The 25927-nt window shown below is 40.0% G+C and overlaps 1 protein-coding gene across 1 annotated transcript in view; it reads left to right on the top strand.

Moving 5' to 3' along the window:
• Positions 1-25927, top strand: part of drc4 (dynein regulatory complex subunit 4) — a 47172-nt gene that overhangs the window by 7477 nt on the left and 13768 nt on the right. Inside the window, exons 5-9 of the mRNA XM_079874230.1 lie at positions 16139-16193; positions 22809-23014; positions 23313-23480; positions 23629-23715; positions 24046-24255. Coding sequence (XP_079730356.1) covers positions 16139-16193; positions 22809-23014; positions 23313-23480; positions 23629-23715; positions 24046-24255 — 726 coding nt within the window. The remainder of the gene's footprint in view (positions 1-16138; positions 16194-22808; positions 23015-23312; positions 23481-23628; positions 23716-24045; positions 24256-25927) is intronic.

Here is a 25927-nt window from a genome sequence, read left to right as displayed (position 1 = left end):
TGGAATTTGTGACGAATCATTCAAGAATAAAGCTGTGTTGTCCGCTAATTGACACATTTTTATTTTAGTGTTGCCAATTGTGATATCCTTTAAAGGACTACTATTGATATATGTGCTAAGGAACTGTTTTGCAATTAGGAATAGGTAAGGGGAAACTGAACATCATTATCAAACTCCTTGTTTTAAAAAGAATCTAGGTGAAGTACCATTACTTAGTTTGATTGAGCTGTTTACGTTTATGTATAACATTTGGACCATCCTGCTAAAGGAGTCACCAAAGCCAATTTTAAGAGCCTAAAATAAAAATGTGTGTTCCAATGTGTCAAAGGCTTTGTAATAATCAAAAAAAAAAAAATGAAGTCATCATTGTCAATTCATTCTGAATAGTCTAACATATCTAGCGCTAACCGTATATATTAGTCTTTTCTGCATAAATCATGACTGAGATACTTTTAGGGTCATGTCTAATATTACCGTAAATCATTTGTTTTTGAAATTGGTTGTTTTTAGCTTGCTGTCTTTCCAATCTGAAAAAATATGCAGAGTTTTGTTCACCCTCTTCGATCCATTTTCTGTGCGATCTAATGAACGCCCCTTTAGCTTTGTTTATATGTTTTCTAATTTGCACTGTAAGTCAACCAATTCTGCTTTTTCACAAATAAGTAAATCATTTACATTTTACATTACATTTACATTACATTTTTTGATAAAAGATTGGTGATTTTGCATAATGGAATTTTCATCAGTTTTTTCTTTTTTGTCAAATCAGTACTAAATTTCCTAAGATAGTTGCCAATTTCATATTTAGTAAACTAGTGCAAAATCAGTTGTTGTGTGTGTTTTTAGTAATTGTTGGTTTGGTGTGTTTGAGTGCTCATTCTTGTTACAATTACACTGCAAAAGTTCAGTGACATTTTTATTTGTGCATGGTAGAAAGCAAATACTGATACTGACATAATGACATACAATAAATGTGGAAAATTGAACTACACGATTCAGGGAGCAGGCTACACAGTGAACTCCGAGAAAACGCTACTTATGCTCCGCTGCTTTCTTCGACCCTCTCTGTCTCTGGTCCTGCACTGTGCTCACTCAGTGTCAGTGTGAGAGGGGGAGTGGCCAGTGGCTAGAGCGGCAAAAGCCAGTGTGTTCTTCTTTTACCAATATATATTTACCAATATCTTTTGCATTTCTATTCCAAACAACGTCAAATTTGTCACTGCACTTACTCATGCCCGTAGCAAGACACCTGTAAAGTTTGAAATCCATCGGACTAACGGTTCGAGAGATATGCAAATAACACACACACACACACACACACACACACACACACACACACACACACACAGACAGACAGAAAGACGTTCCCGTAATTTATAGATAGATTCCTAGTTGCTACTTTAACTGTTCTGCTCTCTTGCTTTATTCCAATTTTTGTGAATTATCTTTTTAATTTCATCTTCTACTTCACTATAAGAGAGAATGGAGTTGTTAAGTTTCCAGTAAGAAGAGAATCCGCACATATTATCAGAAGCAAGAAAATGGGTACGAATAAAGATACTCTTGTGGTCAGAAAATGGTGATGGCAAAATGTCAGTAGAGGTATTGCATAATTCCTTAGAGATAAGCCATGTGTGAATTCGGGCCTGGGAAGAGAGAGAGTTATTACTCCATGTGAACATCTTTTGAGAGGGATGCAATACTCTCCAACTATTGATCAAAGAGAATCTTTGCATAAACATTTTGAAGTAGGCTATAAACTAGTTTTGACAGGGAGTTTGAGGCCATCTGTCTATGCTGCCATCTAAAGCCACATTAAAATCTCCACCAAAAATAAGCATGGAATTTGGGTATTTAGTCAATCATTTAAACACATGTTCCTCTAAACCATAGGTTCTCAAAGTGCGGCACGCAGAAACAATTCTGGCGGCCCGCGATAACATCTGATAACATCTGTAAAACTGTTAAAACTGTAGGCTACATTGCTTTGAAAAAATTAATCTTAGTGGTGTTTAGCGGCATCTATAGGCATAAGCGGTAATTACAGGTGTGGTCCGACCGATCGCAAGTGACTTAAAGGGGGGGTACAATGGTGTTTCATGTATTCAGAGTTGTTTACAGTGTTAAAGAGATGGATTCTCATGCATAACATGGCCAAAGTTTAAAAAAAATATTTTGGACGAATAACGGAGAATTTCTGTGCCGAAAATCTTACTTCCGGGTTGGTACAAGTTTCGGCTGGTTTTTTTTCGACCGTGGATCTAATGACGTAGACCAAAGTGGAACTCCTTATATGAGCATTTCTCCCGGAAAAGCGCGGCCGCGCACACGTCGACCAGAGGAGAGCGAGACCGCGCACATCAACGCGCTTCAACAGGAAATCATCGGCAGCGCTGCATAGTGTCTCCAAAGTGTGTTATTGGATGTGAGGGAAAGCTTCCCAAAGAACCCAGCGTTAGGAACAGTGGATGCAGATTGTTGTGTAGTTGTGTAGACTGTTTGTTCCCTGCATTTCGACGATGAATGTTTTATAAACAAAGCCCAGATCGACGGATTCTCTCTATGGCTCTGGCTTCGCCCACACGGCCCGCCTCCAGACGCTCGGGTTTTTTCGGAAAGACTCGGTACAGCCTATCTTTAAACTAAAGAAACTAATAAAACTAAAGACTTTTTGGAGATATGAAGGATGCAATACTACTCTATAGGTACTCAAGATTAACAGGAGATTGAGTGAAAATGAGCATTTCACCCCCCCTTTAATGACAAGCTTATTATAGCCGCGTTTCCATTACCTTTCAAATTTTTCACGGCGCGAACACTTGCATTTTCCTATCAACACTGGAAACAACTTAAAATACTCAATCATTTCTGGTCATACAGAAAATATTAATACATTATTCGCAACTACTTTTATTTGTGTAAACTCATAATAACAAAAAAACGCTGTGCTTTTGTAAAATAAAACAAAACAATCAGTAGCCTACGCACTTTCATGATCTCCGTGAACTGGAGCGCGAGAACTGAAACAAAATATAGCCTATGTAGGCTAAAGCTTGAAATGTCCACTTTTAAACAAACAAACTCGAATCGAAAGCTAATACCTTCTGATGTTATCCGTATGAAAGGTGCATTTCTCTCTAAGCGCATCTGCTTAACAGCGGAGATGGAGATATGTTTTTAGCCGACACTTAGAAAACAATAGTTTTTTAATAAATAATTAAAATGCCTCGCTGTTTTTTCAGACACATTTATTATCATTATTCTATTACTCACATTTCTGTGGGCTGTGGTTCCAGAGACACAGGCTATATTCAGCACTGTGGGAAAAATATCAATTCCAGGTTCTAATTTGGCCTTAGAAAACCAGTCAAAATTGACATGTTTTCCATATTAATTTGTGAATTCTTTAAAAACAAAAATCTGAAAATTCGTCGATATTTTCTTTTTTGCGCAGCAGTTGGTGTAGCCAGTTCAAATTAAAATTTTGGTGTTCAACTTTGCGTTTTAAAAAGACAACAACCGTTCATTTTTCGTTTTTCAATTACGGGTTATAAAGATAGATAATAATAGTGCAAAACATTTGCGCAAATCTGTAATAATGGAAACGCGACTGACAGGCAATTATAGACATGAATGATGATGATGATGACTTGTTTGGTAAGCTTCTATTTTAAAAGTTTCTCTCTCTCTCTCTCTCTCTCTCTCTCTCTCTCTCTTTCTTTCTCTCTCTCTCTCTCTCTCTCTCTCTCTCTCTCTCTCTCTCTCTCTCTCTCTCTCTCTCTCTCTTTCTTTCTCTCTCTCTCTCGCTCTCTCTCTCTCTCTCTCTCTCTCTCTCTCTCTCTCTCTCTCTCTCTCTCTCCTGTCCCTGTCCCTGTCAGGTTTTCCTGTGGTGCTTTGGTAGCTGGAATTGCCCCTGAATAAGGCCTATGCTGATAAGAAGCAAGGCACACTGAGGCTGTTTGTTCTAAATAAGTTTGTTCTTGAAATGGACTGCACACAGGACTGTTATATCCCAAATTTGTCTGTTGAGGGTAGAGAACCCCAGGGATTTTGTTTGCATTGCAATTTTTCTCAAGATTTGCCAGGTTTAGCCTCAGTTATATAATAATAGCCTCAATAAATGTAAACTGTAGAGATGCAACCTGGTCATTAAAATTATTTCAAATGGGATTTTCTTTTCAGTATTTTTTTTTTCTTTTTCTCCCCCGCCCCTTTGGCGGCCCTCAGTTCAATGTTGGGTTCCTAAATTGGCCCTCACCTATCAAAACTTTGAGAACCCCTGCTCTAAACTATTAATAAAGGCTTTATTTTCTTTCTGCTGTTTATAACCATAAACACACAAGAATACACGTCAAATTAGAAATTTCAGTAATGAGATGGATATAATGTCTATCAAATCACTTATTACATTGAGTAACAACTTTCCTTTAAACTTTTTTTTTTTTAAATGCATACACCGACTGAATGTGTCGTACCATGAGACATCCATATGTCCAGTCCCCATTGTGACCTCCAGAAATTAAGATCCTCTACAGTTGAGTGACATTCTTGGAGGAAACAAAAATCAGATTTGAATTGTTTGAGATAAAAGAAAACAATCTTTCGCTTAGTAAGATTTATTAGCCCTCTAGCATTTAAAGAAACAACAGATAAAGACATGAAGTAAAAGAAAGGAAATTGAAGAGAAAAAAATGTAATAGACCTAGATAAGCAAAACAAATAACTTCTTGTACAGAACTCTAACCGTCAAGAAATGAGCTCTAGGATGAGAACCGCAACTCAAACAATAGGAAAAAGATCTAAATCAATACAGTATGAAATGCCAATAAAGTAAAACTTTAAATTAAATTTGAGAACATACAAGTATAATACCAGGGCTGCATTTCCTGATAACATTGTCTCTTAGCGCGCTACGAAGACTATTAAGGTATAACTTAAATAAAGGTATACCATTTCTAGGTGTGTTCCCCTGAACCATACCTTATGAAGCTGCTTAAGATATACCTTCTTACGTGCGACATTACCAGGTGCTGTCCGTGGCGATGGTGCTGAATTGGTTAATATTGATGGCTCGAGAATCAATTATTCTCTCGTGCAGGGGCTACTTCACTGCATTATGTGAGAAAGCGGTGTTCTTTATAAAAGAAGCACTTCAGAAATAGTTGAAATTGCATTTATTAGGATTCATGGGATAGCCTAGCCTACATATTTTAAAATTGCTGCCATAATAACCATTTCAGTTTTTTACGTGCTTTCTTCTCTTTCCCATTTTTGTTCGCTGAGGTGGAGTTGCAATGAAATATTGTTCTTGTAAATACTTTCCAGCATTTCAGTAATAAAAGTGTACATCTTACGTACGGTGCTCGGCAGTGATCAACAAATTTAAACATTGAATTTTGAATCTCTTCTTGTAAACTCAGAGATGTGGACTCAGATGGCAATTAAATTACCACACAACCTGTTTGTCAAAAAACAGTAGGTAGGCTAAAGCCCTATTCGCACGGGATTAGTATTACCTGGTGACCTCTAGTAATTTGTAATAATTGCGGAGGTTGTCTGTGATCTTAATCCCGTGCGAATCGGCCATGTCTGTAATTTGTAAAGTAAAAATTCCCCCGCAAATGACCTACCATATTTCGCCGAAAAAAAAACAAAAAAAAAAACAAGAAAAAAAAATTAGATGGAGATGGATAGCAGCATGTGGTAAGGAACATTCTTCTGTTTATGATATATCATACAGCTAGACCTATAATAATGACAAGAAATTTCCAAGCATTAGCCTATTGACATCATATCCGGGAGATAAGTCAGTAATTTCAAGTAAAATCACAGGCTTCGTTTATCCCGTGCGAATGCGCCACACGAAATTCAGATGTGGGGGGTAATTTCTAGATCACACGAGGTCCCCAGATAATACTAATCCAGTGCGAATAGGGCTTAATTTGGCCAAGGATTTTTACGCAAGTTGGGTGAGAAAAAAACACTGACATTATGGATTTGGACGGCAATAAAATCACTGACTTACCCCTGTAAATGTTTAAAATATCGGACGAGCCCATGAGAAACAATTAGCGTCTGAATAGGACTTAAAGCCCTATTCGCACAGGATAAGTATTACCTGGTGACCTCTAGTTATTTGTAATAATTGCGGAGGTTGTCTGTGATCTTAATCCCGTGCGAATCGGCCATGTCTGTAATTTGTAAAGTAAAAATTCCTCCGCAAATGACCTACCATATTTCGCTGAACACCGAGGTCCCGTGATAAGATTAGTCCCGTGCGAATCGGCATCTCTGTGATTTGGCGGGATTGTATATAATTTTTTCAAGGTTTTTGTTTCCTGTGCGCTTTTTTATCCATCTTTCGCAAAGAAAAAGGCTGCGTTGGAGTGTTTTGATAGTATTTTGGGTGCTGAGTCGTATCGCTATAGGCTACACCATACAACTATAAAATTGGCAGAAAGAGAAGGCTGAAAACCATCAGAAAAGCAAAAATGTACTCGGTTACTTACGTAACCTCGGTTCCCTGAGAGTAGGGAACGAGTATTGTGTAGCTAATACGCAGTGGGTAAACTCCTTTCCTCGAGAAATATTTAAAACGCAGTGCAGCTGCACAGCGAACACAGCAGAGCGTCTAGCTCGCCTATTGGCTGTGCTGCGGTAACTGCACACCCTATGGCGAAGCGTCTCTGACGCGCGGCCCAATCAGGTGACTTCGCGCCTGCTGCCGATGCCGCCTGACGGGAAGCAGAAAACGCGCGTCCAGCTAGGGCTGAGGTGTTTCGGCAGGGCTTAGATGGATGTACTGCTCTATATCTCCAGCCAGCAGCAGTGGGCGGGCAGAGGTGAGCGGCGATTGCTTCCTCGAGAGGGGGCAGTCTCTCTTATCCCTTTTCCGCGGCGCCGTCCTCAGAGGAGAGCGTTGCAGAAGCGCTCGTGCACACCGAGAAGGGGGCGCACCATGACTTTGTGAGTTAATCGTGAACCTCAGGAAAAAAGGGCGCTGGTCTGTGACGGGGGGCCTGCTGGCGCCCTGGCAGAAACCATCCATCCAACCAGCTCCTAGCAGGCTCTTCGGGCGATGTCCAATGGAGCCTGAGGTCTAATTAGTCCTGAGGAGCCCGAGGTCCTCAGCGTCTGAATTAGTCCTTGTAGCAGTAGCGCTAGCACTAGACTGTGAGAGGAGGGCGGGGTCCACTGAGTCAGCGGTTAGCTCTCTTTAAAGGCGGTGACACCGCTCTCTTCCTTCTTTTAGAGCAACTATTCGCTGTAGCCTTTCGCTGCCATAGTTTGAGCAAACTCCCCACCACAATCATTCCCTTTAAATAGACTATTAAGCCTTTTATGGTTTGTCAGCTGGGGCCGGTTTCACAAAGATAGACTTTGACTATGGCTTAGATATAGTAGATAGTCAGACTTCAGATAGACATCTAAATCAGACCGTTGCACAAAGCACTTAAGACTCTGACTATCTTAAGTAGGACTACACTGCAATGCATTCTGGGTAAAATAAGACACTTTTCAAAACAAAAAACATGGCGGATCGAGTAAGCACATTCAACCACTCAGTGCAGTTTACCCCAGCGGAAAATATGTGTTTGTTGGAGGAGTATAACAGTTACAAGGACATTTTACTTGGGAAATTTAGCAGAGACTGTAGTAACAAGAAGAAATGTTTAATTTGGAAAAAGATAGCTACGACAGTTAACAGCGTTAATCCGATTGTTGAGCTGAGCGTTAAAGACGTACAGAAAAGATACAAAAACATGGTACAAGATACCCTGTATACCACCTGTGACACAGAAGCTTTGCTGAGACCCACTGTGTCACCAACAGCATTCAGAAAAGTTCCTGTTGCATAAAATCTCAACGCAGTGCAAACCGGCGGCGCCATTCGGCGTCTGTCCGCGGCGCCCAGCAACGGCTCAGGACCTTGTTCAAAATCCTGCCGCGCCACAGAGCGCCATTTACATTTTTGTCTCATATTTGTCTCAAATCGTCGTTAATGTATATACTGACTTCATCCTGTCCTGCAATATACATTTAGTTTTACATTCATTTACAGAAATCAGCTGCGTGGATGAAAACTGCTGATGTTATCGGATTTTCGGTGATATTCTGAATTCATTCAGTTAACGGACGCTCTGAGGTAAAGTGTTCAGACTGCAGACTTTAGTTTGCAACGATTGTATTTAATTGTACAGTACAATCATAACATAGGACAGACATTATCTTAATTCCATAATGTCCTTAAACATAACAATATTGCTGGCCATAAACTGAGAAAATGCGCGTTCGGTGTGCGATACCTCGAGTTGTCCTAGACGCGACGCGGCGCTGCGCTTCTCGTCCGGTGTGCGATCCACTTTAGACCTAAGTTAGCCTGGGGGTAAGGTGTCTAATTTTTTTGGTCTAAATTAAGTCAGTCTTTATTTTTGTGAAACAGTCTAACTTGCATTAGACTAGTCTATGAGCAAATTGTAGACTTGTCTAACACTATAGACCGGTCTAAAATAGCTTTGTGAAACCGGCCCCTGATGTACCTTTGGATAATATAATTAAAAATCTAACAACAATCAGTGTAGTGACAATTTTATTCTTTACATGAAAACACTTGAATTAGCCTAATTGAACACTGTCTGGGTGTATTAAAACTTCAGAATTATATTCGTATAGACCTGCAACAGTGATAAGGTAAAGCTAAGAGTGGTCCAGACCAACCTTCCAAATGTATGACTTACAGAAGGTATACTTAACTAAGAACGATAAGATACAGCTTAAGGTGTAACTTAAGAATGACGTAGCGTTAAGAAGGTTTCGGGAAACGCAGGCCAGATCGTTTAAGTCATTAGGAGACTGTATTGTATTATACAAGCCAGACAACGCAAATGTCTGAAGCATACTAGAACGTCTCAATAGCTATACTTCCCAACAAACTGTAACACGTTCGAGAATAGAACTATTTAAACCATGTGAAAAGGCAGCATATTAAATGTCTTGCATAGTAGTACCGCCAGATGAGTGTCTTCAGTGTCCTGGTAAGAACTGTAGACTGATGATAGTCCAGAACATCGATAAGCGCCAACCAGCCAAGAGGATGGAAGCAATATTAAAGTCAAGAGACGATAAGAATAAACGAGAAACACATATTAGTCTGGAGGGAATATTTCATCCCTCTACAAAAGCCCTTACACTCACAAAGTAAGCTCGCTTGTTCTCTCTTCCCACCTTTTCTACGACGGGCCATAGCTTGTTTCTTCGTTCTCTATCTGCTGGAGGCAGATCCTTGGATATTTTCAGGTTGTTGTTTTTAAGAAAATTTGAATCCTTAGCAGCACGCCAGAATGTTGTCGCATTGGAAACAGGAAGGTAAACTGGACGATAATTCATTTGGGCTTGCTGACATTCAGCCGATTGCAACCCAAGCACGTTCGTTAAACTGAACATCCAGTCAGAGTTCCCTCTCTCACCGACGGCCCCAACGCCGATTCAACATACTGAATTGAGCAAACTGATGCCCGATGTTGGTGTGTCCTGGCCTTTAGTGTTCAGGCCCTAGTAAAAGTATTGTATCAGCAAAATAGCTTTGTTTTCTATATTCTTAATAACGATATGTTTGGACTCTCAAAAATCAAGATATTGACGTGTTTTCATGTGAATAAATATAGGCATATTTTCACTTTTAACATTATTTGTTCTTCAGACATTCCACTTTCAATACAATAAGTATCAGCTATATGCAAAGTCACCCACATTTAGTTTTCAACCACTGAAAATGGGTCAAGTTCAACAATTTACACATAGAGCCGTTTTGATATCTCCATATCTCTGGGAATAAACCATATTTGTTTGTTTAGAATCAGAATCTAAAAGGATATTGAGATATCTTTAATATTTCTTGAGTTACAGTCACTCCAGCATTGGAAAAATAATATTTTGATACTCAGACAGGTGTGTTCTTTACAATTATTTTGATTTAAGAACCAGAATCTAAAAAAATATTGAGATATCTGTATTAATTTTTGAGTTACAGGGATTCTGACTTCGGGAGAAAAAACATGAAAAGTGTTTCTCCCCATATTTAACTGTCACCTTTGGTATATACAAAACAAGGATTGATAATGACAACAGAATTTACTAATAGACCTACCTATCTGTGTGGAAAATTAAAATGGTTGCAACCTGCAATCTTTTTAAAGTCATTTTCTCCCCCCTGTAGTTCGGTTTTGAATTTTAGTTGAAAATTAAAATTTTGACCCCACTCTACAAGTTAGTGGATTACTCAGTTAAATATTTATCCATGGCATTTGATATTTTGGCTTTCATTACTATGTTTGTCTTTCTTTATACATAGCCTAAATGCACAGTAAACATCAAAGTTAAGAATGAAGAAAGAAAATTAATTAAAAGGGAGTTTATAGAAACTGAGTTAGCAAATATTAATTTTGTGATATACTAATAGTGAAGTTCTTTTTCGTTTTATGCTTGTGGATAAAAATAAGAAATATCTCCGCAGCTCTATACTGTTAACGAACATCCCGACGTACACTCCACACTGATAAGAGCGCTGTTTAGACTAATATGTAAATAATAGGGGTTTAAATCGGACGGTATATCGATTCTCATAGCCAGCGATACGATATTTGCTGATACCTCAAAACATTTATTCAGGGGTATTTTGATCGATATTATAATGTGCCTATTTGTGTAAAATAACAGTTACATTTTATTAACTCACAAATGCAACCAAAATATGTAACCTGAACATTTCTCTTAAAATTGCACATCCTGTACCACAATTTGGACATCCACAGAAAAACAAAATACACTTTAGTTTTTTTAAATAATGAAGAAAAATAAATAATGGGGGAAAAATCAAGTCACTCATGAAATCAGTAATGATGACATCTTATAGCATGACAACAGTAAAGAAAAAAAAAAAAGGGTTTTTTTTTTGTTTTGTTTTTTGCTGCTACTAGTGTCGCAGTTTGGGGCACATGCAGGGCTCTATGCTAAGAATATTTTCAACAGCTAACCAAATTATATATATACACTCACCTAAAGGATTATTAGGAACACCATACTAATACTGTGTTTGACCCCCTTTCGTCTTCAGAACTGCGTTAATTCTACGTGGCATTGATTCAACAAGGTGCTGAAAGCATTCTTTAGAAATGTTGGCCCATATTGATAGGATAGCATCTTGCAGTTGATTGAGATTTGTGGGATGCACATCCAGGGCAAGAAGCTCACGTTCCACCACATCCCAAAGATGCTCTATTGGGTTGAGATCTGGTGACTGTGGGGGCCATTTTAGTACAGTGAACTCATTGTCATGTTCAAGAAACCAATTTGAAATGATTCGAGCTTTGTGACATGGTGCATTATCCTGCTGGAAGTAGCCATCAGAGGATGGGTACATGGCAGAGATGGGGACTCGAGTTTGAGACTCGGACTTAAGTCGCACACACAGTGACTTCAGACTTGACTTGAGACTCGTCCTCGAAAGACTTCAGACTCGACTCGGACTCGAGCTACGGGACTCGTGAACAATGTTTATTTTTAGGAAACGTCTGATGAGCTCGCTGTTATTCCCCTCCCTCCGTTACCTATAACCTGCCTACGTAACACGTGAAGTACTATGTATCTGCTGCGCGCGTCCACACATGAGAGGACAACAAACATGTCGACTGCACCGGCCGCTGGCTGCTGTGCCATTCATCGTAAGCTTTGGGTTTAAAAACTTCAACAGAGCTGCCAACTGTCACGCATTCACCGTGAGACTCACGCGATTGACACTTTTCACACTCTCACGCCACACATCCATTTTCTCACGCACAGAAAAATCGCGAAGCAAAGAGGACACGGAGACCGACAGACTAGACAGAGTAGGTTACTTACTCAGGTTGTTACTTAATTACTCAGCTCTCAAATTCTGTCAATTCTATTACGAAATTCAAACAATAAATACCGTTTTGGCGCTTGTAAATGTGACGTGACAGGCACGTGAACCGACCCTTTCTACTAGCTAATAGTAAATAAACACGAACACTGTTGAAAGATACAGTACAACTTACCGAAATGTATATTCCATCCTCATACATGATATCGATCAATCAGTGTTTTTCATCCGCGGAAAGGGGTCAATAAAACAGGAGAACAAATATGTCACATAACATTTACCTCAGAAAAGCCATTTAATGACCATAATATGGGCTATAGCACATTAGTTGGCTAGAATGTGACATTTTATTTTACTTTTACCAAAGTTGTTATTATATAAAAAAAAAAAACGCATTATATTTAATTTGAGTTATTTTTAACCTTAAGTAATACTACCAGCTGATAGGGCTCTCTGTAGCTATGTTTACATCATTAGGTGAGATTTTTTTTCTTGAGAAAAATTAACACCTATATTGTGTACCTAATATTTATCCAAATATTAAATCAAATCACAAGAATTTAATTTAATTGAAATCGTGAAATTTGTGTCAAGCAATAATAACAAAACAAAATGCTCAGGTAGGCCGTGGCATTTAAACAATGCCCAATTGGCACCAAGGGGCCTAAAGTGTGCCAAGAAAACATCCCCCACACCATTACACCACCACCACCAGCCTGCACAGTGGTAACAAGGCATGATGGATCCATGTTCTCATTCTGTTTACGCCAAATTCTGACTCTACCATCTGAATGTCTCAACAGAAATCGAGACTCATCAGACCAGGCAACATTTTTCCAGTCTTCAACTGTCCAATTTTGGTGAGCTCGTGCAAATTGTAGCCTCTTTTTCCTATTTGTAGTGGAGATGAGTGGTACCCGGTGGGGTCTTCTGCTGTTGTAGGTCCATCCGCCTCAAGGTTGTGCATGTTGTGGCTTCACAAATGCTTTGCTGCGTACCTCGGTTGTAACGAGTGGTTATTTCAGTCAAAGTTGCTCTTCAATCAGCTTGAATCAGTCGGCCCATTCTCCTCTGACCTCTAGCATCAACAAGGCATTTTCGCCCACAGGACTGCCGCATACTGGATGTTTTTCCCTTTTCACACCATTCTTTGTAAACCCTAGAAATGGTTGTGCGTGAAAATTCCAGTAACTGAGCAGATTGTGAAATACTCAGACCGGCCCGTCTGGCACCAACAACCATGCCACGCTCAAAATTGCTTAAATCACCTTTCTTTCCCATTCTGACATTCAGTTTGGAGTTCAGGAGATTGTCTTGACCAGGACCACACCCCTAAATGCATTGAAGCAACTGCCATGTGATTGGTTGATTAGATAATTGCATTAATGAGAAATTGAACAGGTGTTCCTAATAATCCTTTAGGTGAGTGTATATATACAGTAGATGTGTTGAAGGCTGTAGAATGCACTGATGCTATTACGGTTCTAAATCACCTTAGAGTATTAATACACAATTAATGTCCAGTAACTAGGAGAGGAGCAAAGAAACCAGAGTCAAAGATCAAATTCACTCACTGTATTGATTGATTGATATTCATTTTCTCACAATGTCAACAAAATGTAAATATCACAATAAACAGCGTAGGCCTACGTAAAATAAACAAACAATAAAAACAATGTGGTTATATTCAAAAGATACAATTATATTCAGAGAGAGCAACGAAGTGGTGGTAATAAGTAAGTGTACTCAGTTTTAAGAAGTCCCAAGTATGCCAGAGGGAGTCCACTTAATGGAAGAAGGGTGCAGATGTCATCAGAAGTCGATCCTCAGACGAAAGGGTTAATTGCTGCGATGTTCAGTGTGTGTGTGTTGGGTTTGTGTGACAGGTCAGCTGGACAAAATGTAGATGAACGTGTATGTGTGGTTAGTCTGCAAAGACGCACACGCGAGTATTCACCACAGAAATCCAACAACCTCAGGAGCGATCACACAACATCAGCCGCCCATCACATATGAAATACCAAACTGCTCACCAGCTATATTATTGATCTATAACTTTATGGCCTTCTGATGCACCTTAACTCGTCTCGTTTGCTCACAATAATAACTCGCGCCACATTTCTTCACTCTTTCCTCCATTGCCGCGAATATGCGATCTCGCGTCATTTTTACAGAACTCGCGAGACTTCTGATTCAAACCCCGCCCACTCGGCAAACTCAACACTTGAATGGAACAATGTAAAACTATAATAACAACATAAATATAAAATGACCATGCCCTTTTGCACAGTAGGGGTGTAACGATATTCCAACCGAACCAAAAAAAACCGTGATACACCACCCACGGTACGAACTGTGATACTCTCACGTTTTGTTTTTAAAATTAAAATCATAATTTTATAAATAGATTTAGAAGTTAATGCGAATACTGCCATGTGTGCAGTTTACATGTTTGCATACAATGTGTTATTTGAATGTTGATTATTATGTCTAAAAAGAAATAGCAGCTGAATTTAGGCTAATAGTTTGGGCTCTGTTGTTAACCTTTAATATTATAGTAATGTGCAAGTAAGGGCTCCCTATATAGTTTACAGCATTAGCAGAGATAAAAAAAATTATCCTTAAGAAACTTTTAATTAGAATTGAATTCATTTAAAGACAGAGACACATTTTTTTCAGTGAACCACTGTATTAAAAAAAAAAACAATTTTGTTTAGTTTTCTCCCCCCTGCTGTACCGAACCGAACCGAACCGTGACTTCAAAACCGAGGTACGTGCCGAACCGTCAGTTTAGTGTATCATTACACCACTAATATACAGTGTACACACACACTTGCAATCAAAATTATTGAACCTCCCTGACCTGCAAGACATTCTGGTTTTGTGAAAACACTTCAACTAAAGCATCATAGAAAGTTTATTAATAAACATTTGAGTGATTCTTAGGGTGCTTTCACACTGGGCTCGTTTGCTGCGGTCCGAGCCCGAGCGCGATTGTTCCCGGCACCCCCCCGCAGCGTTGGTCTGGTTTCACACTCAACTTGATTCTATCAAACGCTGGTGCATTTGCGTGCATACGTCATCGCAAATGTGCACAGCGCATGATTTAAAACAGAATTCGAACTGATGTGACGTCATTTCGAACAAAATCAGACCAAAACAAACTTTTTGACCTGATTTTGTTTGAAATTACATCACATCAATTCATTATTCGATTTCGATTAAGGTATATTTGAGCCTTTAGTGTCGTGGAAATGTTCTTGTATCTATAGCCTTCTTTTTTATCTTCTGTGAGATCTCTTTTGTCTTGCCCATATTTGCTACTCAACATCAGAAAATGCATGGGCTAAATGCATGCATGTGTCACATCTAAAGCTAATTGTCGTTATAGAGTTTCCAAAGGCTTAATTGTGTTCTAACACAGTTTTGTACCCTACCATACTAGTAAGTGATTAAATGTTGCACAGCAATGTTGAATAGGGGTTGAGTAACTATGATATATTGACATATACAGTGTATTGTGAACAAAAAAAAAAAATACTATATTAAATTCTGGATCTTTAGAAAAGCTTACATTTGTAAATTGGTGCAGTCTCTGTGGGGTTGAATAATTTTGTTTGCAAGTGTAAATCCTAAGTAAAACTGTGCCCTCTTTGTTCTATTTCTCTGGCTCATGGTCTTCACTGGGGATTGAAATCTTAGATCATTATTAATTAACTATATTTATTCATATCGAACATTTTATAACACACCCTGTGTGTAAAAGTCTTAATATTATTCTCAGTTTAAATAAAATGCTACCATTATCTTACTGACAGCCAATGATGATTCTGAAAGAAACAAAAACACAACTTTCATACATATCTGATTTACAGAAAAATTGCACTTTTATTTCAGTGTTGTTGTTAATGTTTTGTATATTTCAGCAAACAGTTGGCTTTGTACATTGTTTAACAGCATTAAAGAAGTCAAACTTTATCATTCAACTTAAATGCGCAAATTTATTTTGAACACTTGCATTGTTCTTGCTCCATCCATGTACGTCATTGAATGAACAATGTTTTCTAAGCTTATTTCAGTCAACTGCTCAGGAAATGTTGACTATGACTCATTACATGGTCGGCACCCCCACACACCCCCAGCCAATTCGCACCCTGTATATAATGATTACAATGACAATGACAGTTACATTTCTGATTTAGATCTCTCATGACCATAAACAAAATTGTCTTTCAACAGAAACACGATGAGGAAATTACTGATCTGCGAAATGATTTTGCCAGACAAGTACGAGGTGAAGTCACTTTCTTTATACATTTTAATGGGCTAGATTTTAATAGTTTTTTTGTTGTATAGAACTACTTTTGAGAAGTAAATAATTCATGTAAATACATGAATACTTAAGTTTTCTGTCTCAGGCTTCAAGATGCTGTATGCAATTTTATATTTATCATTTATATATATATATATATATATATATATATATATATAATCAATTTTACATTTATATTTCATTTGCCTCTTTTATACTTTATATTCAAATAGAATTTAACAGCTTGAAGCTATTTTGTGTAAAGGCCCTTTCACACAGGATGCAGCAGTTTCGCTGGCGGCATGGAGGCAGAGCACTAGTGGTGCTCGTGCACCAAAAATCCTGCCACTTTCATGAGCACGGCAGGCGCCGCCAAAGATAAAATATTTGAGTCAGCCTTAACCAATCATCGAACAGGTTATTAATAGGTTTTGAACCTGACGGATCATTATAAAGTTCTTGTACCAAATGATGACAGTCTCCCTGCTCTTCCTGGTTCAGGAGTGTTTCAAGTACCCATTTTGTTCTATTTTTTTTGTTTTTTTTGTGCATGAGCATATAAATAAGAAGATTTTATAAGCCCTGTATGGAGCCAGATCAGCCTGAAAAATAATACATTTACAAAACAAAATTCATAAATGCACAGCACAATTCACATTTACAAAATCCAATTCGTAAATTCAAAACATAATTCATAAATACACAAGTAAAAGCATAAATATTTCCCCAAATGCTCACACAAATGCATCTTACCTAAATAAAAAACGTTTACACAAATATGTATATATCAAGTTCTTGAATTAATTCCCATCACACATTTATGAAAAATGTTACGTATTTATGGATTGTTGAATCTGCTTTTGCTAGGGCTGGGCGGTATGACGGTATATATCGTTACCACGGTAGAAAATGTCAACCGTAACAGATTTTTTCATTCCGTGTATACATACAGACGGTTGGTCTGGGAACGCCCCCGGGAACGCCCCGTCACGTGATGTTAATTTAGCCCGTGGTGGAAAACATTGCCTTGGCGCTAATTGAAATACACGGGACAATCATGCCGAAGAGTTGCTGTGTCGTTTTCTGTACCACCAATAAACAAACTAATTATGAACTGAAGTTCTACATCCTTCCTAATAAACACACAGAACCGGAAAGGAGGACAAAATGGCTTTTGAGCTTTCTTTTTTGAGATTACTGTGTGAGTAGATCCCTGTGTGATATAGTAGTGAGTGTTAAACTCGTATTAGGCAGTGGGCCAGATTTGTCTACATCCCTTACGAAAAATTAACTATAGTAATCCTATAAGATTTCTATAGTAGTGTATAATACTTCTGTGATGTTCTGTAATACCTCTATAGTACTTCTATAGTATCCCAAAATACTATGGTATTCCTATAGACCCCTTTTCAGTTAGTAAACATGGTGACGTTTTTTTGTGGGCGGAGCTTAGGTGGAGGCAGAACGATCCCTCCGGCCGCTTCACTAACGTTAGTTTGCAAGTTTTGTTAGCTTGTTTTTTAACAGTGACTGGAGAAAATCCGATCTTGTCTTAATGTGCAAGGTCACTCACTGTCCAGGACCGCAATTGTTATTTGCAAAAGTTAATTTTAACGGACGGAACCAGATTGGCTGACCCGTACATGCTCAGTCAATGGATGGACGATCTGATAGGATTAACGTTAACGCTACCTCCAGTTGAGTGGCCTGACTTCTACACCTACCCGGTAGAGAAACCGAGGGTAAAGAGAAACTGAGGGCATATAAATCTTTAGATGCCTATAACTATGTGCTGAATGGTCATGTAAAGACGTGTGATACGATCCGCAGTTCTGCCTAGCCAGCACCAAGAAGCCGACAATGTAAAGAGTGACATTACGGTGCAATTTTAATGATATGAATATTTTCTAGAAATAAAAATTCCAGATACAGCATAGCCTACTCATTTTTCATCGATGCTTGCACCCAACAACACAACAAGATGACATTTAATAATACAAATAATATTTTAAGCTCCTTATTATGTAGCCGAATCTGTGCTGGTTTGTATTGCCCGCCTCCAGTTCCCTTTCGAACGGTCACTTCGTATTGCGTAGCTATACGCTGTGGGGAAACTCCTTTCCCCGATTTTACTGAAGCTTATTTGTAAAACGCATTTGCAGCTGCACAGCTAGCACATTGAGCATCTGGCTCGCTCATAGGCTGTGCTGCAGCAACTACACATCTACACGGACTACGCCTCTCAGCCGTTTTCCCCCTGACGACGCAATATCCTTTTTCAAACTAAATTGTGATTATTATGCCTCGTTCATCATGCGCCACGTGCGGAGTCAAGCTGCACGAGGCCGATGGACACGCGAGCTGCATTTCATGCCTGGGGATTAAAGGAGAACTCCGGTCAATTTTAACATTGAGCTCATTTTTTTGTAAATTTGGAGTGCTGTCAGTACAGAGAACAACGACAAAAATCGGTGTTGCCTACACCGTGTTATCCTCTTTTTCAAATTTGCACCCTGTTGACTTAAATGGGGCAAGTTTTAAACCTGACCTTAAAATTGACCGGAGTTCTCCTTTAACCACGCGGAAAATGCACTCTCTGCCGGCGGATGTGAGGCCTGCGAAAGCATGCCGCATCCCGAGACGGCAACGCTGCTTCACCCGCGCTTCCCTTTCCGGCCCTACTTCAGCCGAGAAAGAAGAAGCGTCGCAGCCAGAGGCAACCGGAGAGCATGGATGTCAGTGAACGCATGCCGGCCTCGTCCCCGCGTGCCTCACTGACTCCGGAGTAGACACCTTCTCCGGTCCTGTTCGAGGACGTGGTGGGCCTTGTCTCGTTCGGCGGGTCTGTCGAGTACGATGACAGCCTTTCTCTCGCGGCTTCTGAGGAGGATTGGCCGGGCTCTCTCGACCCCGTCACACCCTCCCAGTCTGTCAGCGGTGATTCTACCACCAGGACGAACTCTGACGCCGAAATGCTTCGGATCCTGACGAAGGCCGTCGCGGACCTCGAGCTCGAGTGGGCCTCGCCCGAGGAACCTCCTCGTAGCCGGCTGGATGGCTGGTTTCTCTCTGGGCACCAGCAGGCCCCTCGTCACAAGCCCGCGCCATTTTTTCCGGAGGTACACGAGGAGCTGACCAAGGCGTGGCGTGCACCTTATTCAGCACTTGTGGGATCTTCGGTTTCCGCGACGCTCTCCTCAGTGGACGGCGCAGCGGAAAAAGGATATGAGGAGGCCGTGGCCGCTCATCTGTGTCCAAGCACAGTTTTAGACTCGGTGACGATGACAGCGCGGCTCACACGAGAGCGCGCGCTCTCGGTGCAGGCGCTAGCAGCATCGTTCAGAGCACGCGAGTGCGCGCCCCTGAAAAAGTTTCAGAGACTTCTCGGTCTCATGGCAGCGGCATCGTCAGTACTTCCCATGGGATTACTGCGCATGTGCCCGCTGCAGCACTGGCTGAAACTCCGGGTGCCAACCCATGTATGGCAGTCAGGCAGCCTTCGTGTCATGGTGAATCAAGATTGTGTAAGAGCACTGATTCCCTGGCGGGCTCAGGACTGGTACCTCAAGGGGGTGCCCATGGGTGTGGTTTCCAGGAGGAAAGTGTTGTTTACAGACGCATCCAACCTAGGTTGGGGAGCACTGCACGAGGGAAAGCCTGCCTCCGGCCTCTGGTCGAGCGCGGAGCAGAGCTTACATATCAACTGTCTGGAAATGAAGGCGGTTGGTTTAGCCCTCAAAGCATTTCTGTCAAACCTAAGAGGTCAGCATGTTTTAGTCCGCACAGACAACATGTCAGTGGTGGCTTACATAAATCGCCAAGGGGGCATCAGATCAGGCAATCTGTATGCCATGGCGAGGGACCTCCTTATATGGACACAGACCAATTTGAGCTCTCTGAGAGCAACGCATATCCCTGGCGCTCAGAATCCCCTAGGCGAGTGGTCCCTAAACTCACAGACGGTCAGTCTGATATGGAGTGTGTTCGGGGAGGCCGAAATCAACCTTTTCGCCTCGAGATCCAACACACACTGCGCAGTGTTCTTCTCGAAGAACAGGGATGCGCTGGCCCATCACTGGCCCAGCCGCCCTCTTTATGCTTTTCCCCCAGTCTCGATGATTCCACAAGTCATCAAACGGGTCAGGGAGAGCGGATGCCCAGTCCTTCTGGTGGCCCCTCTCTGGAGGTCCAGGCCGTGGTTCCCAGAGCTGATTCAGTTATCAGACACAGCCCCGTGGCCGGTTCCGATGAGGAAAGACCTCCTCTCTCAGGCCAACGGGACGATATGGCATCCTCAACCAGACCTATGGGCCCTCCATGTATGTGTGTGAGGAATTGGAAGAAAACAGATTACGGGTGTTTCTAAAGTAAACTCAGCGTCATCGCATATCTGGTTAAAAACTAAGCTCAGAATCGATTCTGAAATTCTCAGAATCGATCCAGAATCGTTGGAGAGAGAATCGCGATGCATCGATGGATCGATTTTTTTTCTCCCACCCCTACTATTTTAAGGGCGCATGCTTGGCCATAATGTAGCGTGTGCACAACGCCCATACACTTTGCTTCTCTCATCTACATGCAGCAGTTCCCATTTTTGCAAACCATACATAATTACAAGGAAAAATATTACCACACAAGGGAAATCATTGTGGTCCATGAAAATGTGAAAAAATAGGCATAAATCTAGCTTACACATTTACCCAAATTATTATACGCCTGTTTAAGCGAAGCTAATTTGGGTGGGTTTCTCCCATCCCCATACAATGTCACTTCTCTGTCTTTTACGGCCCTGACAAGAACGTTGGTCTCCTCGGCTGTGAACCACTCCTGGCGTGCAAATCCGCCATTATAAAAGCAATCCGCCATGGAACAAGCACGCCTGCTTTTAAAGGGAATGTGAGATGACGCTCTAATTGGTTTATTTCACGTTACGCCCAAACCACACCTATGAGTAATGTAGCTACTTCAGACCAACCCATTTTAGATTTGCGCCGGGCACAAGAGTCATTTATCCCGCCGGTATAATAGCAACAGCGCCCAAGATCTGCCCACAAAGTTACTTGCGTTTCGCGTTTGATACTTGCGTTTCAGATTGTTAAAATAGGGCCCTCAATACGCAACATCCGATTGGTGAACCTTGCTCACTCTCATTTGCTGTCACAGGTATCACATCACAGGCAGCCCGATCAAGAGTTGTAAATGTCAAACATGTTTGAAATTTACGATTTGGGATAGTGCAGGCTCCAACGCAATCGGGACCAGTAGAACAATCGTAATGACACCACACAACCTTTTTCGCAGCATGTTGTGATTAATAACACCCTAACGTGTCAATAACTTTAAGTAGTACTGCAAAGTTAAAGAAGTGTAACACTTTCGAAAATCGTTATCAGTAGAAGATAGAATCGCGATTTATTAGTAAATCGATTTTCCCCCGCCCCTAATATATATATATTTCCCACATGTCTTCAGAACATGAGTCAGAACAATTATGTGAGAAAAAGAGTCGCTTTGCTTTTTTTAAGAGTTGTCTGTGAAATATCAGCCGCGTGACGCGTCTGTGTGGTTTCATTGCAGCGCAATGTGGGATTGTCATTGGGAGTAAACAGTTCTCACGCACAGAACGAGCAGGTACGAAACGCGTAGAGCGAGGGGAGATTTTCAACTAGTTAATCAATTGCAGATGATTTCATTATCTCAGGTGGATAAAAAAGTATAAGAGGATGAAATAATAAAAGCACAAATGTTTCACCATGTCAATAGGCGGAGAGTATTTTGTGGCTGTTCGAGCGTATTCACCCACACTCTACTACACTATGAAAGCAAGCCGGTCGAATGCATTTTCGACTATGTCTGGAAATGGTCGAAAATGGAAAAGCTCAAAACATTTTAGGACCCACTTACACCTGTATTTAGCGTCGTCCACTTGTGGTCGGATTGACAAAAATGCTTCTTAATACCAGATGTAAACAGGGCCTATGGGATTCGCTGGACCAACAAATTCAATCCATGGAGGCCCCACCTCTCAACCTTCAGGACTTAAGTTATTAGAGATGTAGTGGATTTAGTGTGTGATAATGGCACTAAGCCTTTGCATTTATTACACACTTACTTCCTGTTGCATGCATGTGCTCTTAAGTGCCTGAACACTATTTTGGAGGACAAGTGGCTTGAAGCTTCACATTGGTAAAGTCAATTTCAGTGTGGATTTTCTCTACTATAGATAATATTCAGTGCCCTGCAAGTTATTTTTCATCATTGGCTCATTTGTTTGAAGAACTTTGTCTCAGATCTCCTTCTTTGGTCTTCATGGTTGATTGATAAATTTTTTTTTAAAAAAGTAACCAGGAAATACTTTATTATCTTTATTTTTGTTTTATTTTTTGTTATTAATTCAATACAATTTCTGGATTTTTTTCACTTTCACATTATGAAGTACTTTGTTGATGAGTAGCAAATATTCTTAGTTAAATACATACTGCCTGTATAACACAGAAAAATGTGTCATAAAATAAAATGGAATGGAATGTGAATAATTTTATGGGCATTTAAGGCTTGCTTTAATGATTTAACATGAGAGTGAAAATATTGGCACAGAAATTGGATCCAAATATGAGATAAGGATGCAGAAGCTGCGTCAGGAGGAAGAACTAAGACGCAAGACGGAGATTCATGAGATCGAGGAGCGAAAGAACAGCCACATCAACATGCTTATGAAGAATCATGAGAAAGCTTTCAGAGACATCAGAAACTACTTCAATGACATAGTCTACAAAAATCTGGACTTTATCACTTCGCTCAAGGTGAAAACGCACACGTGAACACATACACACATTTGTTTTCTTCGTATTAATTATAAATCAAATAACATAGTGTCTCTCATAGATCTGTTTTTAGTAACTTTATTCATAGTCATCATTGCATCTTCACAATTATTAAATCTACATTTATGTATGTGGCAATCAAGCTATAAAAAACTATAATACTACAGTGTATGTATGTAAGTATGTTTGTTCCTTGGTGTAATGCTACCAGCTGAGGTACAGGAAGTGATTCTTTGTCAGTTCTTATTTATTTTCTCTTCTGGTGGAATGTGTGCAGGAAGAGTTAAAGGACATGAAAAGGAAGGAGGAGAAAAGAAATAAAGAGATGGCGGAAGTGCTTGAGCAAAATAAGGAGCTTAGAGAGTCTCCACAAAAGGCCAAACAGGAAGTCGCAGAGCTTCAGAAACAGCTTGCCAACTATGAGAAGGACAAGAGTGCTCTAACTGTATGTTCAGGGTCTTAGTAGTATTTAGTAATTCTAGTGGATTGTACTGACACTGAACTGTGGCATAATGTTAAATGTTAATTATAACAAAAGTTTTAATTAATTTTAGTAATGTATGTAAATCTTGTTCTTTGTGTTCTGCTGTCAGAGAACGAGAGCTCGTCTCAAAATATTTGACAGAGAATTGAAGGAGCTTAAGTGGGAACATGAAGTGTTGGAGCAGAGATTTACTAAGGTGATTGAAGGAACAGCATCAGACCTTTAAAACGCACTGAACTATCAGCTTTAATGGTGTTATGACAACTTACAAGGGGGAAAAAACAGGTTTCCTCTTCATCTTGATAACATCTCTGCCATGACATAACAAGAATCTCTGTTTGATGTACACACTGTAATATATTTCAGCCAAGTAATTATTAATTGTATTTTTTGTTTTTATTGTATTTTTCTATAACATTACTATACTGGATAACAGTTGTCTCTTAAAGTTTTTATCTGTTCATAGTGATTCATTAGGAGGACTGCTGCATGTGTAAGAGCTAAAGATTGTTTGATTGTTGTGCAGGTTCAGTTGGAGCGAGACGAATTGTACATGAAATTCACTAAAGCCATCCTGGAGGTTCAGCAGAAAAGTGGCTTCAAAAACCTGCTGCTGGAGTGCAAACTGAGTGCACTCAATGACACACTGGAAAAGAAGGAAGCCCAGCTCAGTGAGGTGCTGTCTGTTTCCAACCTGGACCCTACTACCCTCAGTGTGGTCACCCATAAACTGGAGGTACATTTATGAATGTTTATATAGTAGGGCTGCCCCCTAATAGCTGATTAAACGGTAGTTGACAAGAAGAGGCTTAGCTGACCAAATTTTAATTAGTCGGTTAGTTCCAGAAAAAAAAAACTCCATAGGAAGTTGTGAAGTCACAGCCTGTGACGAACAGATCGTTAACACGGCGGGTCAAAGTAGTAATTACAATATGCCGGGCAGGAAATCCAAATTTTCGCCTATTATTCAAATATGGCCTATCATCTGAAACATTTAAGTTGTAGCCTAACATTAACCAACATTAGCTCTAATGTTAACCTGGATTAATGGGCTATTATTTTATGCATATCCAAGTGTTCATGCAGAGATAACTTAAACATTTGGTCATACAGATAAGAGTAATACATTTTACTTTTATTTGTGTACACTCACAATAACAACAAAACTTGTGCTTTTGTAAAATAAAGAAAACAAACAGGATGCGCTTTAGCTGTCTTGGTCTCTGTGTGAACTTCTTTCTGAAGCAGGTCATAAAAATGAACCAAAACTCGTTCTCTGGCTATGTCCACACTTGTGCATTTTTGTTTTAACACAGCGTTTTAAAATTAAAACAATCCTCCACCATACTGGCGTTTCCACTACGTTTCTGAAAAGATCTCAGTTCACACTACACGACCGAAAACGCATGTCACATGACCATTCATGCACACTGGCTATGCGCATACATTTGTAAACAGTTGCAGATTGTTGTCGATTGCTCTAATAATAGCTTGCCTCTTGCGCATGTAGGCAGCTGCAGAATTATAAAATGTAGAGTTTAACTGCACAATAGCTGCTAAAAAGGACCACAAAGTCAGCTAAACTTGCAGTACCGTATCCATGTTATTGTTTACATAGTCGTTGGGCTGGTCTGTTATTGTCGTCTTTCCGGTAGCGTAATGGTCATATGATAGGGGCTTGACGAATAAGGGAAAGATACGCAATGAGCCAGAAGACCCAATCACAAAGTAAATTTGGGCAACCACATCTTTGTTTTCAAAAGTCTCCATTTTGATCCATCTACACTGAAACGCAACCCCGGAGTTTTCAAACTAAACGGGGTCTGCAGTGTTTGCAAAAGTCTCAGTTTTCGAGGGTCGAAAACTCCGGAATAGTGTGGATGGCAGGTGTAAACAACAAAAGTATGTATGTGTTTTAAAAATGAAAACGCATTAGTGTAAATGTAGCCTCTTACAAGCATATACTTGCCTCACAAACATATTCTATGTGCTTGAGATATAAAGTTGAAATTTCTACTTTTAAATGAACCAATTCAAATTCAAAAACAAATGTTCTCTGATTATTTAATTTTAATCCGTTTGAAACTTGCATTTCTCTCTATTGACGTGTCCACTGTACTGCGGAGATGGCGAGTCAGCATCGTCAACTTCATCTTTGCAGCTGACCCTGACTCAGAAAACACTAGTTTACCAATTAATTATGAAAATGTTCAGTAAGTTTCCTTGCTGTTTTTTTCCGACACATTCATAATCATTATTTTTCCCGGTGTACAACGCAAGTGTTATGCACTTGAGCGCTTGATTTATATTTTAAATGCTCAATATTATGATTTAGTATTTCTCAATTATGTAGAACAATGTTAGTAATGTTAATATTCTTCTCAGCCCTGATCCCCCCCCCCCCCTAC

This window comes from Squalius cephalus (genome assembly GCF_949319135.1).
Source record: "Squalius cephalus genome assembly, chromosome: 6".
Lineage (NCBI taxonomy): Eukaryota > Metazoa > Chordata > Actinopteri > Cypriniformes > Leuciscidae > Squalius > Squalius cephalus.
Note: the sequence above shows the minus strand (reverse complement) of the source record. Positions and strands in the feature narration are given on the sequence as shown.